Raw genomic sequence first — 15,378 nt, 5'->3', positions numbered from 1 at the left:
GTACTTTGCTTTATAATTAGTACCGAAATGAGCACCCTTTTCCAAACCGTCCACGTTGTTGTACTGCTTGCACGTCATACTCCAAGATTAAATAATGTCATGTTAAGTATATTTTGTATATCATCCTACTTTCTTTATTATTTTCCTTTTCTTTAATAAATTAAAACTATATCAAATGAATGATATTTTAAATTTTTTTTATATTAAAAAATAAGATTATAAGTGCATTTGACAAGCTTTATCGATCTACATAATTTTGTCTAAATTTGTCTTGTAAATTAGAATGACAGAAATATCTTTCCACTTTTTTCACACATATATTTAAATATATAAGGCATTTTGGTATTTTATAGGAATAATTGACAAGGGTTTTTAAAAAATAACATAAATGAGTATTGAAAATTAATCAAATTTCCTTATTTATCTATGATTAAGTTTTCCTTTTTAAATATTGGCAGATATAAGAAGAATTTGCATAAAATGTTAATTAACGAAGGATGAAAAAATAAATTGGCCCATAAATTATCAATCCATAGGTGTTAAAAACCTTGAATTAATTTCTCATGCAATGCTACCATTTAATATTTGAAAATGGTGCAATATGGCTTTCACCATTGATAAAAGTTAATGGAAAAATTAATCTTTTAGTATTCCTCTAACTTTTAATTCATTTATAATTCAATCCCTCAACTATAACTTGCTATGGCTCAGTCTTTCAACTATGATTCGCCGATGATTCGATCCCTCAACTTTTGAATCACTTACAAATTAGTCCTTAAACTTTTATTAATTTTTTTTCATATTAACTTATATCTCACATAAATGAGCAATCGGAGGGTATTTTAGAATAATATATGAGCATTTTTTTATCCTTGTTATTTGATAAGAAATTTAAAAAATTAAAAAAAAACTGAATTATAGGTGAATCAAAAGTTAAAAGACTGAGTTGCAGCGAGTTATAGTTGAACACTGAGTCGTAACGAATTATGGTCAAGAGATTGAGTTACAAGTGAGTTAAAAGTTAAAGAATTAAAAAATTAATTTTTTAAAGTTAATTTTGACCGTTAATTAAATAAAAAATAATGAAAAAAATTTAATAAGTTACAGAAAGTTACCAATAAATTTTTTTTGATAATTTTTTGTAATTTTTTAGAGTCATTGTTTGTAATTTTTGAGTCATTAAATGTATTTTTAATCATTTTTTAAAATTTTTGATGTCATTTTGTTGTTATTTTATAGTCAACTGATGGTCAAGATTTAACATATTTTAACTATAAGGACTGGATTGCATCATTTTTAAAAATTTTTAAAAAAATATTATACTAAAAATAAATTTAAGATCCTAAATATTATAGATGTATAGTTTGTAATGCAATTTGTTAAGTTACCCTTGCAAAAATCCATCGTAATTTTGAACAGAGGAAGTAAAAGTTACATTCATGACTGTCTTATAAAAGGAAAGGTGTCCCAGGAAAGCTAACACACACTTTTGACAAATAATCAACTTAATTTTTTAAACACTCCTTCAGTTTATGGATATAATGCCTTTTTTCAGGATAGATATTTAAAAATATAAAACATCTTTAATTTTTTAATCTGTAATCAGTGAGTGTTTTTTTTTTTTCCAAAATGTCTCTGGTAAATAAAGCACCAAATCCTTCACCATTAAACAAGACATCTTATTAAATAAAGACTAATATAAAAAGATAATATTAATTTAGAAGTATTTAATTAACTTATTAGTGGTGTAATTTAATTAAAAATATCTTATATTTTCTCACTAAAAGAAGCACGTGAATTAATTAATTAACTATTATATTTAGAAGCTGATGGATTACTCCTCCGAATCTAACTCACCTCATTTCTGTTACCCAAAAGAAAAAGAAGGAGAAGGAGAAGGAGAAGGAGAAGCTGGGGGACCAATGCTTTTGGTGATTGACACATGTGCGCATGTGTATGATAAAAAGGTTGAAAACAGGTCAAATAAAACTCCAAATAAATTATACCCTCTAAATATTAAATTATAAGTTAGTTTTTTAAAAAAATTAACATCTTAAAATATAAAACACTTTGATAAAAATAAAATTTTATTAATAATATTTTTTTAATATTACTCTTCTTATATATTCTATCCTTTCAATATTATTTTATCAATAGAATATTATGAAGGTCGCTTTTCAAAGTTTATATTCTCATATTGACAAAGTAAAATTGTATGGTGTATTTATTAAGTTCCATTGACATGTAATATTTTATTTGAAAGCATGTTATAATTTGACGTGGATGGAGTATTGTTTATGATCTATAGCAACAGGCATAAACTTGTGTTTATTTGTATTCCGTATACTGATAATCTAAATTATTTAAATCGCCCCGATTTTGAATATCCTGTACATAGTAAAATGTTACTACCAGATTTATATGTTAATTAATCTAATCGATGCAGAGATGAGCATATGTGTCAGTGACGCAGTAACTAAGAGTAACATTAGTATTTTAAATATAAAATTTTATATAAAAGCATTTTTTTTTTGTTTGCCAACACATATAAATGCATTTTGCATGTGAAAGGGGTTGTTTTGTTTGCAGTTGTATTTTTTAAATAAGTTTACTTTAGCTTCATGCAGGCCGGCGTTTGCTTGTGTAAATAGATTTTGTGAGGAAAATAAAATTAGAGGTCGTCCGACAGTCAAAAACCTTATAAAAAAAGATAAAGAATATACTGATTTAAAATATTTTATATTTTTTTAAACAAAAAATAATCTTATATTCAACTACTATAATCACTCCATTAAATGTGTTTCGGAACTTGACAAGTGCAAGAACCAAGAAGCAAGCGGCGAAAAGTGTCCGCGGTACAGAAACGTATCCACGTTAATCATCACACACACACACACACACACACACACACACATCATATTTTAAAATTTCACTCAATTTTAAATTAAATTTTTATAATTTATTTTATTTTAATTAAAATTTTATTTTTTGATTAATTAAATTTTTAATCCTAAAGATTAAAATTCTCAATCTATTTTTAAAAATAAATTAAATTTTTTATAATTTTTTATAATTTTATTAAATGATTATATCACCTTAAGAATTAATTATATAATTTTTATTATCAACTTGTTTTTTAAATATATTTTTTATTCATGTAGAATTTTTATAAAAGTTAATAAAATATAAACAGTATATTGAATCATTTTTTTCATATTGGCTAAAAATATTAAATTAATTTTTTTACGAACTCCATGAGTATTTTTGTTTTGTAAAATTTAATAACTCATTATTAATTTTAACTTTTTAGGAGGTTTATATATATAATAGATAAAATTATAAAAATTTGATTACAATAAAATAAATTGTAGGGATCTTATTTAAAATTAAGTAAAATTATAAAGATCTATAGATATATTCTTTCAATTAAAAATAAGGCACATTGTAGTTTAGTTTTTTTTTTATTACAAATAGCATCAATGTCTTCCATTACCACCAAAAATTAATCTTAACGGTGGAAGATTTTACTTTTTCTATTTAAAAATATAAAATATTTTTAAAAAAATTAAATATAAAAAATATAAAAAAATAGTGTTGGAAGGGCAATTTGCCCATGATACTGCAACAAAAAAAGTTATTTATTAATATGCTATGTTTTTAAAAATATTTATCCAAATACAACAGATTTTAAAACTTAGCTTTAATGACACTGAGTTTTAATTTTTTTTTCTACATAAAAGTACAGAACTTTCATACATATTTTTTTTCCATAAAAGTATAGAACCTGGCTTCTATCAAGCCAAGTTCTATACTTATATTTGAAAAAAATAAAAAATTGATGTGACGTGTGTGACAGATTATATCTGTTATGACTCCACTTTAGTATATAATTGTATTTCATAATTTATCTTCCCTTCCTCCCTTGCCACTAAAGCCATTAATTTGGGTTAAGTTTGAAGGATCAATCTGAATTTGCTTGAAAAAATTTAGAGCCGAGCTTAAAAAAAAAAAGATGTTCATGTTTATTAGCCCAAATACCTGAATAAAAAACTTTTATTTTTTAAATATATAAAATATAATTAAATATTAATTAATTCTTTAAATTTTAGTTTATTTTACACTAAAATATTATATATTTGAATCCTATACATAATTTTAGTATCAAAAGGTATATCTTATACTTTTTACAAAATAAAAATATTATTAATTACACCAATAATTAAGAGTATTGTTTTATTTTTATTTATAAATCACTTCTAAGATTTTCATCAAAATGAAAAAAAATTTACAAATCTCATTAATTTTAAGATAATTAAGATATTTGCTTCCTCTATTTTTAGGAACTTGTGATTCAGTCTTGCACGGCCTTCTTTTGGTGTTTACATGGGTGTTCCACTTACTGGAGGCTTCCCTTCATATTCAGCGCTGCTTGCACAGGCCGAAAGAGAGTTGAGACTTTCTAAAAATATATTAGTTAAGTACTTGAACAATAAAATTTAAGACAATTAAGGTATTTCACCCCAAATACCTGAACAATAAAATATAATTAAATATTAATTAATTGTCTTAAAGTTAAAGAGATTGTAAGTTTTGTATGATTTTGATGAAAATGTTAAGAGTGATTTATAAATAAAAATAGAATAATACTCTTAATTATGGGTGCAATTAATAATATTTTTTATTTTTAAAAAATATAAAATATATTTTTTTGATACTTAAATGATGCATAGGATTTAAATATATACTATCTTAGTACAAAATAACCTAAAATTTAAATAATTAATTAATAATTAATTATAATTTATATATGTTAAAGAATAAAATTTTTTTATTTGGGTATGTGGGCTAACAGGCATGAACATAAAAAAACTATCTTTTTCTAAGTCCAATCCTAAGTTTTTTTTATACAAGTTTAGGTTGACTTGTCAAGCTTGCTTTAATTATTGACTTTATTGACATGGGAGAAAGGGAAGAAAAATTATGGAATACAATCACATATTGAGACGGAATCATAGAAAACATAATTTGCCACATATGTCACATAATTTTGTATTTTTTTTAAATATAAGTACAAAACTTGGCTTGATAGAAGCCAAGTTCTATACCTTTCTAAAAAAAAAAATTTGTTCAGAAGTTGGCTCGATATAAGCCAAGTTTTGTAATGTTGCATGAAAAAAAAAATTAAACTTGGTTTCATTGAAGTCAAGTTTTAAAATTTGTAATGTTTGAAAAAATATTTTTAAAGATATAGCATATTGATAAATAATTGTTATTGTTGTAATACTATGGTCAAATTACTTGTTTTAAGGGATAATTAATGTGCTTTTTTTAAAAATACTTGTACTAAATAAATTATTTTACATTTATTTTAAAATAAAACATATTATTAAAAAATAATTATAAAAATATAATACTAGTTTAAAAATAAATAATTATTTTATTTAGATGCAAGTTTGGGTCAAGTATAACTAAAAGGATTTTATGCTCCAATGTGTTAAAATGTCCATTAAGTTTTGCACCCTCCTCATCAATGTGTCTGCCCTTCCTGCTTTTAGATAATATAAGAGAAATTATTATATGTGTCCTTATTTTTATTTATAACTAAAACTGTAAACTTCAACAAACATTTATCATATTTTGTCAAATCCTTCCTAATAAAATTAGAGTTTATTTTTATTAAATAAATATATTTTATTAATTATAGAGATAATCCAATTCAATTTTTAAATTTCAAATATAATTATTAATTTAAATAATTTTTTAAAATTATATGAATTGATTATTTTTTATATTATTTAAAAATAAAACATAAATTTAAATTCTTACATTTTGCTCTGGCTATCAGAAATTGTGCGAACTTTATTCTAATCTCTTCCATTGGAGTAGGAATGTGAGTCCACACAATTGTTTATAACTAGAACAAAGTGTAGGATTTAAAATTATGTTTTTTTAAATAATATAAAAATAATCAATTCATATAAAGAAAAATATAATTTTAAGTTTCTAAGAGTTTTGTTACAGGGGTTCAAATATTGAAAAGCAAAAGCATAAGAATATAAAATATTTAAAGAAAATATAAAGATTTATAATAAAATTCGAGTGCAGTGTAAAAATTTAAAATTGTGTTAAAACATAATGAAGGATTAGTATTGTTTAAAATTATGAACCTCCCCATGCACCGGTGGTAAAATCTTGTTTTGACAAAATTAAATCTCGTGACACACGCACAACACAGTTTAATTTAATAGTACTCCTACTCCATTTATACTTAGCGTCAATGGAAGAGGCTAGAGAGAAGTGCGAGTCCACACAATTTCTGATCGCTAGAGCCCTATTCGTACGCTTTTAGGTTACATAGTTGCTCAGAATTGGTCAAGTAAACTCTCCTTTCCACATTCGGTGCTCGCCGCCCTATGAGGTAATTTTGGCCTTTTATTTCTTCTGATATAATTTCTATATTTGATTTTAAATTATTTTTTAAACATTTTTATATTTTGTCTATCAAAATAAGAATATATAAAAGATTTTAATACTGAATTTGAATTGTCGACAATATATCTATATAAAATTTTTTTAAAATTTATGAAAAATTTAATCTTAAATTAAACCTTTTAAATTATATCTGTGCTGTTTAAAGTATATTAAAATAATCAATAAATAAAAATTATTAAAAATTAGTATTAATTTGAATCATATAAATTAAATATTTATGGGCCAAATTGGTAATAAAAATATTTACTAAAGACCTCTGTATTTTTATTTTAATAAATATAAAATGCTTAAATTTGGATGATGATGATTATAGTGTTTATCCTGTATTAAGCATAAAAAACAGTTCAAATTTAATATTATAATATTTCAAATCTTTATATGTTTTACTTTAATAAATATAATATAAGAATATTTTAAAAACAATTGAAAATTAATAACAAGTATCATTTGAAGAGAAATGAAAAGCTAAGATGGCCGATACTGATGTGAAGTGCGGTTCCGTAAACTCTCAGTCTCAGCTTCTGCTTCACGGCATACCCATTGTACAGCTACGATGCACGACTCGGATTTCAAGCGCGCTAAATTAAAATCACCACAATTCCATTTTCTTACCTCCACAATCATATTCTCTCAAAAGTCAAGGCCAATATTACCGTAAATTTGCCTCGTGAGAGTAAGCCCCTCCTTGTTGCCCATCACGCTTCACGCGCCCGTGTGGCTCGGGACACCCAAATATATATTTTTATTCTCCAATAACAAAGAAAAGATTAAAACGTTTGGAGACTGAACAATTCATGGCCTTTGGATGACAGGGGAAGACCACGTGGTATGAATCCACGGCTCGCGTGCTTCTGTTGGCTTTTCTTTATCCCCCTCCTCCTTGTTTGGCTTTTACCATCGCCCAAACCAAAAGCAAACATCTTTTCATTCTTCCCCCTTTTTTAAAAGGAAAAAATAATAATAATGGATGAATTTAATAATGAACCCATATCTTATTTTATATGATCATCATGGGGTAAAGGTTTCATTGCATCGAGTTGTTTTATTCCACGATGTGCTACGTAAGCTGACACGTCAACGAAATGTTTTGATTAAACACACGCACGCTGTATATCAGTATGTTGTTCAACATCGCCATTCGTGTTCCATGACTTTTAATTGGACATATTTTACGCGGAATCTGAATTTGACATGAATCGGATTATAATATTTATATTGATATTAAGCCCTTTAAGTTTAACCGTTCAGTTCAGATAAACACTTGTTATTCTTCCACCTCACATGTTCTCTACTCTTTTTCATAAGTTACTTTTAATTAACTTACCAAAAGTAATGTAGGTTAATTAGAATAATAAAATTATCTTAAAAATAAATTATTTTATAATTTTATCCCTTCATTTTAAAAAATTAGTGACTTGTTGTGTGGACTTTTTTTATAAATTAAAATATTATACTTTTTTTTAGAATTTGCTGAGAATAATCATACAATTATGCGTCAAAAGTTACAAAACATCTAGAGAAAATGACTCACATAAAGAAATTTCTTTCAACGTAACACTTTTCACACTTTTTGATGAGTATAAAATAAAAAGTTACATGTGAGAGAAATGCTTTTAAAGATGATGCATTTAGTAAGGGTGAGTTGAGAAATTTCTTATTTTAAAACAATATTAATAATTTAACTTTTTTTTTTTGTTTTGGTAAAGTAACTAGAAACAACGCATAAAAAAATGTCGAAAGAAGCATGTTTTAGGGAAGACATTTTGGCTCTGGCTTGGACATTAACTAGGCCCCCCATACCTAGTTTATGATAGTTAATTCAAGCAGTCCACACAATTGTGCACCATCTATCTATGTATATTCTCCCTAATTCAAAATATAAATAACATAATTTCAACTACTCTCTCTCTTAAAAAATATAAAATATTTTTTTAAAAGTTAGACGTTAAAAATATAAAATATTTTTAATATTTTAATGTACAATTATTGTATTTTTTTTAAAAGTACTTTTATTAATAATGACTTTATATTTATTGTAAAGTGTTTAATAGAGATAAATATATAAAGATAGGGTTAGTTTAAAAGTAGGTAACTGTTGGGGGTAAAATTTGATTAAAAATACCTTATATTTTTTAACGGATGGAGTATTAAAGTATTCTATGATGGGTGAGGGATGCACTTATACAAATATTTAAGTTAATAAAAATAAAGGATAAGATGATTTTTTTTACATGTACTATGTTACTTATATTTTGAATCAAAATTAGATGAAAAAAATACTTATATTTTGAACCAGATAAAAAAATATTTTTTTAATAAGAGATTCCAAAATTGTTTGGGTTTGTTATGTACTCCTTTCATCTTAAATTATAAGACACTTTTAGGTAAAATTTTACATACCAATAAAGCTCATTAAATACACTTTACAATCTTACTTTTTTAAGATAAAAATATAAAATTTAAAAAATATCCTTTATTTAATACTCTATTGATTAAAAAAAAATGAGAATGGTAATATTAAAAAACTATCATCATGAAACCTTATTTTTATCAAAGTCTTATAGTTTGGAACACTAAATCTTTCTTAAAAGTATCTTATAATTTAAGACGGAAAGAGTATCTTGTTATTAAAAATCACTTTTCAAAATAACATGACAAACTATTTGATCATGTTAATTTAAAAATAATTCTAGAATTTAAGAAGGCCACTAGTGGCAGTAGCAAGCTGGTGCTTAATGGTTATTGCCCATTACATTGGTTATTTCACGGTTTGCCTTCAGGTAGAAGAGGTATAAAATATTTTTATTTTTTATTTTTTAAAATGATAATAAATTTATAGGTATTTAAATTTAAAAAAAAATATTCAAACGATTTTTTAAAACAAGATAACTTTTAAAAACAGAAATCATACGAACCCATGAATTAAGATTTTTTGTTGGTACAAAAACAATGAATTAAGATTAACCACTTTAAAAGTTATAAATGATGATTCATTTTAAGAGCGGAGAAAAAAAAAAGTAGTAAAGAGAGAAAAAAGCACAATGACCAAGAATTCTGCTGAAGCAATACCACATGCCGGTGTGGGGAGTGTTTTTGTTTTACATTTACCGCTCACCTGAAAGAATGAACAATAAAATCACGCACGAAGATATTAGGATGCTAAATATGAATAGAAAGACGAAATCACTCACACTTGGTTCCAGTAAAAAATGGGTATAAATAATAAACGAACCAAAAGTGGGGTTTTATGCCAAAAAGCAGTTTTCCGACCAAACACACGAGAGACATCTGAAAACCACTATCAGCAGGACAAAACCGCCTCGTCTCGGTGTCAAACAGTCCTCTCTAGTCTCTTGTAACCATTAATATTCGTTTATAGTAAGCCCCCTCGTCTCTTCCCTCCCTAATCTCTATACTCGCCTCTCTTCTTCTCCTCCGTCTGCTACTCCTTCTTATTCCTCCCTTGCCTATTATTACACGCCACTTGTGTCTCTGTATCCATCAACTGCTTCGCCAAACACTCCCATCTCTCTCGCTCTCCTTCCAATATATCTTCTCTGTGGTTCTTCATGGAGCGATGGCCTGAACTCACAGCCAAATATTGAGGTTGCCCACTCGGTCTGTGTTTCTGATATGGCGTACCACAACCACCATCTCTCTCAAGACCTACCGCTCCATCATTTCACGGAGCAATCTCATCAGCCTCCGCAGCAGCAGCAGAACCAGGCGCTGACTGACAACTCCTTGCGAACGATATTGCAGGACCCCGTCAGTAAGGCCGGCTCCGATCCCCACCAACACCATCACCCCCTTCAAACCGCTCCCAATTGGCTCAACAACGCTCTCCTCCGAACTCACTACGCCGACAACAATAACGGCAACAGCAGTAACACCACTGCTCCTAACAATACCAACGCCACCAATTTCCTCAACCTCCACACCGCCGCCTCCGACTCCACAGGAGCTGCTTCCCAATCCTCCAGCCAATGGCTGGCACGCCCGATCCTCAACCGGAATCATAGTGATGTCATTGACGACGTTACCGCCGGGGACTCTCTCATCGCGGGCGCGACTCTGTCCCCCGAGTCTGCCGATTTAAAGGCCACCGGCGACAACCTTAATAGCAAGGGCGAGGCGGTGGTAGTGGATAGCGCCGGTGCCACTGGGGACGGCTTGATGAGCTGGCAGAATGCTAGGTTCAAGGCGGAGATTCTAGGCCACCCGCTGTACGAGCAGCTGCTATCGGCACACGTGGCGTGCCTGCGGATCGCCACGCCGGTTGATCAGTTGCCGAGAATCGACGCTCAGCTGGCTCAGTCGCAGAATGTGGTTGCCAAGTACTCGGCGTTGGCGCACGGGGGCCAGAGCATGGTAGGGGACGACAAGGAACTCGATCAGTTCATGGTATGTTCTAGAATTCTGTGTCATTTATTTGACTATCTATTAATAAATTAAAATTTTCTCTGAGGATAATCCAAATTCTGTTATTGCTCTTCGCATCGATGTTTGGGAAGAACTATAAACTGGAGCTGGTTAAAAGACTCTCTCGTTTGCAGTTAAGATATTAATTCGAAATTGCTTGCTTTGGAGAATTTGAATTTGATGTCTTTTTGGATGATTGTTCGAGCTTGATGGATTGAAGGCTAGTATATGAGGCTACTCGTTCGATTAATGGAAAATAAATAAATAACTTCAAAATATTGAACATTTTTAAACCCAAATTGGGAACTGGATGTAAAACAGGGTTTCTTGCTCAGCATGAAAATGCAGCAGGAGTAAAATTTTGTATTAATGCGTCGGAGAGATTACTGAACGATGTCAATGGATAGTAAATTGTTGGAATTTGACTTGGATCATCTTTAATCTCCATCTTAGGCGGAGTATACCTTTGAGAGGATTGCCTTTGATTTATGAATAATTGAGCAGTCAATTTTCTTAGATTTGGTTTCTGTTTCCATTCTTCTACCACAGGCTTTCAATATTTAACTTCCAATTTTGAATCTAGTGATCCTGGAGACTGTGGTAGAAAAAAGGAAACAGAAACCAAATATATTATTATTTAATATGATTATTAGGCTTGTCATTCCGGCCATAATAGGCAAAGCTGGTGGGCGTTAAAGAAGATTATTTAATTTGATATCTATAGATGGTTACAAAGTTTGATATGTACTCTGTCGATGCTGCAGTCGCACTACGTCTTGTTGCTCTGTTCATTCAAAGAACAGCTTCAACAGCATGTCAGAGTCCATGCAATGGAAGCAGTGATGGCTTGTTGGGAGATAGAGCAATCCTTACAAAGTCTAACAGGTTCGAAAGATCTCTTTTTGGTATTTTTGTTTCGTCCCAGAGTAGCTCTAATCTGGCTGTTGCATGCTAGAAGTAGAAGGAAATTAACCAGTTCCATTGTAATTTTTTTAGTCATCTGGCTTGTCACGTATCACATTTTCCCACAATTATGTTTGCTGCATACTCTTAAATTTTTTGTGGCTTAGTAGTTCCAGCTTCCGAGGAACAACCAGCAAATTTTAATGCAGCTAATTTTTTAGTCACTAATGAGCAAATCGCTGGAGAAAAAACGAAGGGGTCAGATAACTGTGAATTGTCTGTAGGGGGTATAAAAGGAGTAATCGATGCATTTTGCCCGCTTTTTTCTGGCCTTAAATGAGCACTGACGTCTGACGGTTTGTTGCCTCCAAGACAAAACAGAGTGATGATACAGTTTTGAGCACGTATTACGAGTAGTATAGTAATACTTGGAACGAACAGCGAAGCTTTCACCCTTAGATCATCCTTCAACTTGATAGCTCATACTAGTATTTGAAATAGATGAGTGGTGAGGTTATAAATGCTGGCACATGGTGCATGAACAGGAGTTTCACCAGGAGAAGGCACAGGGGCAACAATGTCAGACGATGAAGACGACCAGGTAGACAGTGATGCCAACTTGTTTGATGGTAGCTTGGATGGTTCGGACATGGGATTTGGCCCCCTTATTCCAACGGAGAATGAGAGGTCCCTCATGGAGCGTGTGAGGCAGGAATTAAAGCATGAACTCAAACAGGTAATAAATGCTGTGCTGATTCCCATCTTCTTTTCAATCTCTTCCCATGTGACTCTTTGGCCCAACTTCTTCCCTTTTTGTTTTTTTTCAATTTTTGAAATTTAGGGTTACAAGGAGAAAATTGTCGACATAAGAGAGGAAATTTTGCGCAAGAGACGAGCTGGGAAGCTTCCCGGTGACACAACCTCTGTTCTTAAAGCTTGGTGGCAATCACATTCTAAGTGGCCTTACCCAACGGTAGGTTTGTCTAATCAGACCCCAACTACATACATCGTACACATTTGTCCCAGAATGTAAACGACAGCATAAGCTACCCACAATTTAGCACAAATATTAGTTTCCAAATTGGGAGCTTCATGGGAGTTTGACGGGCGACTTTTTATAATATTTGACGCGTCTCACAAATTGACTCAAGAAAATTTTTTCTGATGAAAAATCAATTGGGTGCTCTGTTCAGGAGGAAGATAAGGCAAGGTTGGTTCAGGAAACTGGTTTGCAATTGAAGCAGATTAACAATTGGTTCATCAACCAAAGGAAGAGAAACTGGCACAGCAATCCCTCCACCTCTACGGTTTTGAAGAGCAAGCGCAAGAGGTATATCTTGTCAAAACAAACCCTTAATTTCTCCAATATTCTCGAGCTTTGTCTCAACCTTAATTTGAAAATAAGTAATGCAGGTGATAACAGTAACGCGGATCGTTACATTTAAATGAGGGAAATCTCGAAGGATCCCGGAGTATGCCCCGTATATTCTTTCTCCTGGATCAGTCATGGTGCCTGGAAATGAAGTGAGAAAGGAGTAGATTTGTGATTGGTTTGATTGGAGTACCAGAGTAAGGATCTATATCGAGATCTTCATCAGCCATTTTAAAGTATGAATCCTAGTCTGCAGAGTGTAGATTAGTTTAAGCAGTGCATTGGGGTGGGTTGGAGGAGGGCGCAACATACTTAGGAAGTTGGATTACAAATTATATACTTCGCGGGATTATGATTTTTGTTCACGTGTTATATAATGCTTGTGGGATATAATATTATATAAACACGATTAGTGGTCCGGGGTTGTGCGTGTACAGTAATAATCTGTGCATTTTTCCTTTACAATCATACTGTTTTTAGTTTTCGAGTTGTAGTCAAATTGTCATACAGTATACAGTAAGTATTTAATATTTGCAGTTTTCGAGTTTATGGGGTGATGATACTTTATAATTTGAGCCGCAAATTCGAGTCAAATCTAAAAATAAATTAGCGCTCAGCTTAGATAAGTTGTAATTTTTTGAATATTCAGTCTTGGGCTTGGGCTTGGCTCTAATGAATCTTTTTTGGTTTATACATAATATATGTTAAGTATTTATTAATTTCTTAAGAATTAGTTTGTTATTATTTCTATTAAGAGATCATATGTACATTTAAGTGTATTGTTATAGATATTTTTTGACAAAAAAATATTTATTGTTTAAGTTTTAAAATACGGTAAAATGATTTTAAAGATGTATTTTAATCTTGATTAATAAAAGTGTAATCTTTACTTTGTAAAAATTAAAATGTATTTGTTAAGTGTATCAAAATATATATTGCTTATATTTTTTGTAATAACTACGAAAATAAATTTTATGATAAATATTGAAATTGGATTAGAAATTGAAAAGGAAAGAAAAGAGAAAAAAGGTTTCACCCCACCTTAATAACACCCTTCATTGCCATGGTTTTTTTTTTAAAAAAATTATTTGAAAATCAATTAAGGAATACATAATTTCAAGGTTATTTTCATTCTCGGTCTCGGACAGTTAAATTTGATTCAGATATATTTTTGTGGACTGCTCGTTTCACGTTGTCAAGATTGCTTATTTGTCCAGAAGGTTTGATTCTTTCAAGATTCATCAAATATTCAACAGGAGTTTCTTTAAAAAAAAAAAAAAAACAGAGAGAGGCTTGTTAATCAATGTTCTTAAAATATGAGATAAGAGATTTCAGTTAAAGAAACTGCTCGTGAAATTTTGTGTGTGTAGATGGGAGATATCATTTTTATAGGGAAGAAATTTACCCAATTACCCTTAGTATAAAAATTGGAATCTGAGTTCCAAATTAGAATTAATGCCTGGATTTGTAATTCCCAAATGTTGTGATCCTAAATTGGAATCAATTTTATCTTTGGTCCTCAAATATCATCCCCTTATAATAATATACTGGCATACTGATGGATAATGAAATTATAACTTTACAAGGGTATTATTTGTATCAAGGGCGAAAGAATCTTGCTATAAATGTCAATCTTGGTACATGGCGTGAATATGAATAGAATATCATCTATCTAGCTATATCACACATACCATATTTAAATTTAAGGATCTGGATTTGTATCCTTTTAATATATCTCTCTATACTCAATCTCATTCATTCATTTAAATATTGTCTTGATTTAATGGTTTAAAATTGCCAATAATAATATTAAAATAAATAGATTATTCACTATTATCACTTAAATATTTTTAAAAATAAGTTCATAATGCTTATTTATGAAAATCATTAAATTAATAGTGTATTTATTTTAATCTCATAATTATTAATCTCACACCATTAAACCAAATTAATTATTAAATGGATGAATGTGATTGGATATGGAGGGTCCTTAAATTCAGTTCAATAAAAAAATGCCATTCAAAAATTACGAGATTTTCATATGAAACTTATTTGAGTTAAACTAGACATTGGAAAACTTATCATAAGTCAGAGTTATTCTCAACTCTTCACTTTTACCAGCGGTGCAATTTCTTCGTTGATCATCACTTAACCTATTTCAAAGCTAATATTCGTTCAGTCAAATGCCC

At 29.7% G+C, this 15,378-nt stretch overlaps 1 protein-coding gene across 2 annotated transcripts; it reads left to right on the top strand.

The window, feature by feature from the left end:
• The first annotated feature begins 9,744 nt into the window (after nucleotides 1-9,744).
• LOC129303573 (homeobox protein knotted-1-like 3) lies at nucleotides 9,745-13,738 on the top strand. 2 transcript variants are annotated; one of them, XM_054942971.1, is made up of 6 exons: nucleotides 9,745-10,896; nucleotides 11,679-11,799; nucleotides 12,363-12,553; nucleotides 12,659-12,790; nucleotides 13,011-13,147; nucleotides 13,223-13,738. In XM_054942971.1, the coding sequence occupies exons 1-6, from the start codon at nucleotides 10,126-10,128 to the stop codon at nucleotides 13,260-13,262; spliced, it is 1,392 nt and encodes a 463-aa protein (XP_054798946.1). In that variant the 5' UTR covers nucleotides 9,745-10,125; the 3' UTR covers nucleotides 13,263-13,738. The 2 variants fall into 2 exon arrangements, with proteins under 2 accessions (XP_054798946.1, XP_054798947.1); XM_054942972.1 differs by having other exon boundaries at nucleotides 9,747-10,896; nucleotides 13,231-13,738.
• The last annotated feature ends 1,640 nt before the right edge of the window (nucleotides 13,739-15,378 follow it).

The sequence above is a fragment of the Prosopis cineraria genome, unplaced genomic scaffold (assembly GCF_029017545.1).
Source record: "Prosopis cineraria cultivar Desert tree isolate PC_DT_omini unplaced genomic scaffold, ASM2901754v1 PC2, whole genome shotgun sequence".
NCBI lineage: Eukaryota > Viridiplantae > Streptophyta > Magnoliopsida > Fabales > Fabaceae > Prosopis > Prosopis cineraria.
Note: the sequence above shows the minus strand (reverse complement) of the source record. Positions and strands in the feature narration are given on the sequence as shown.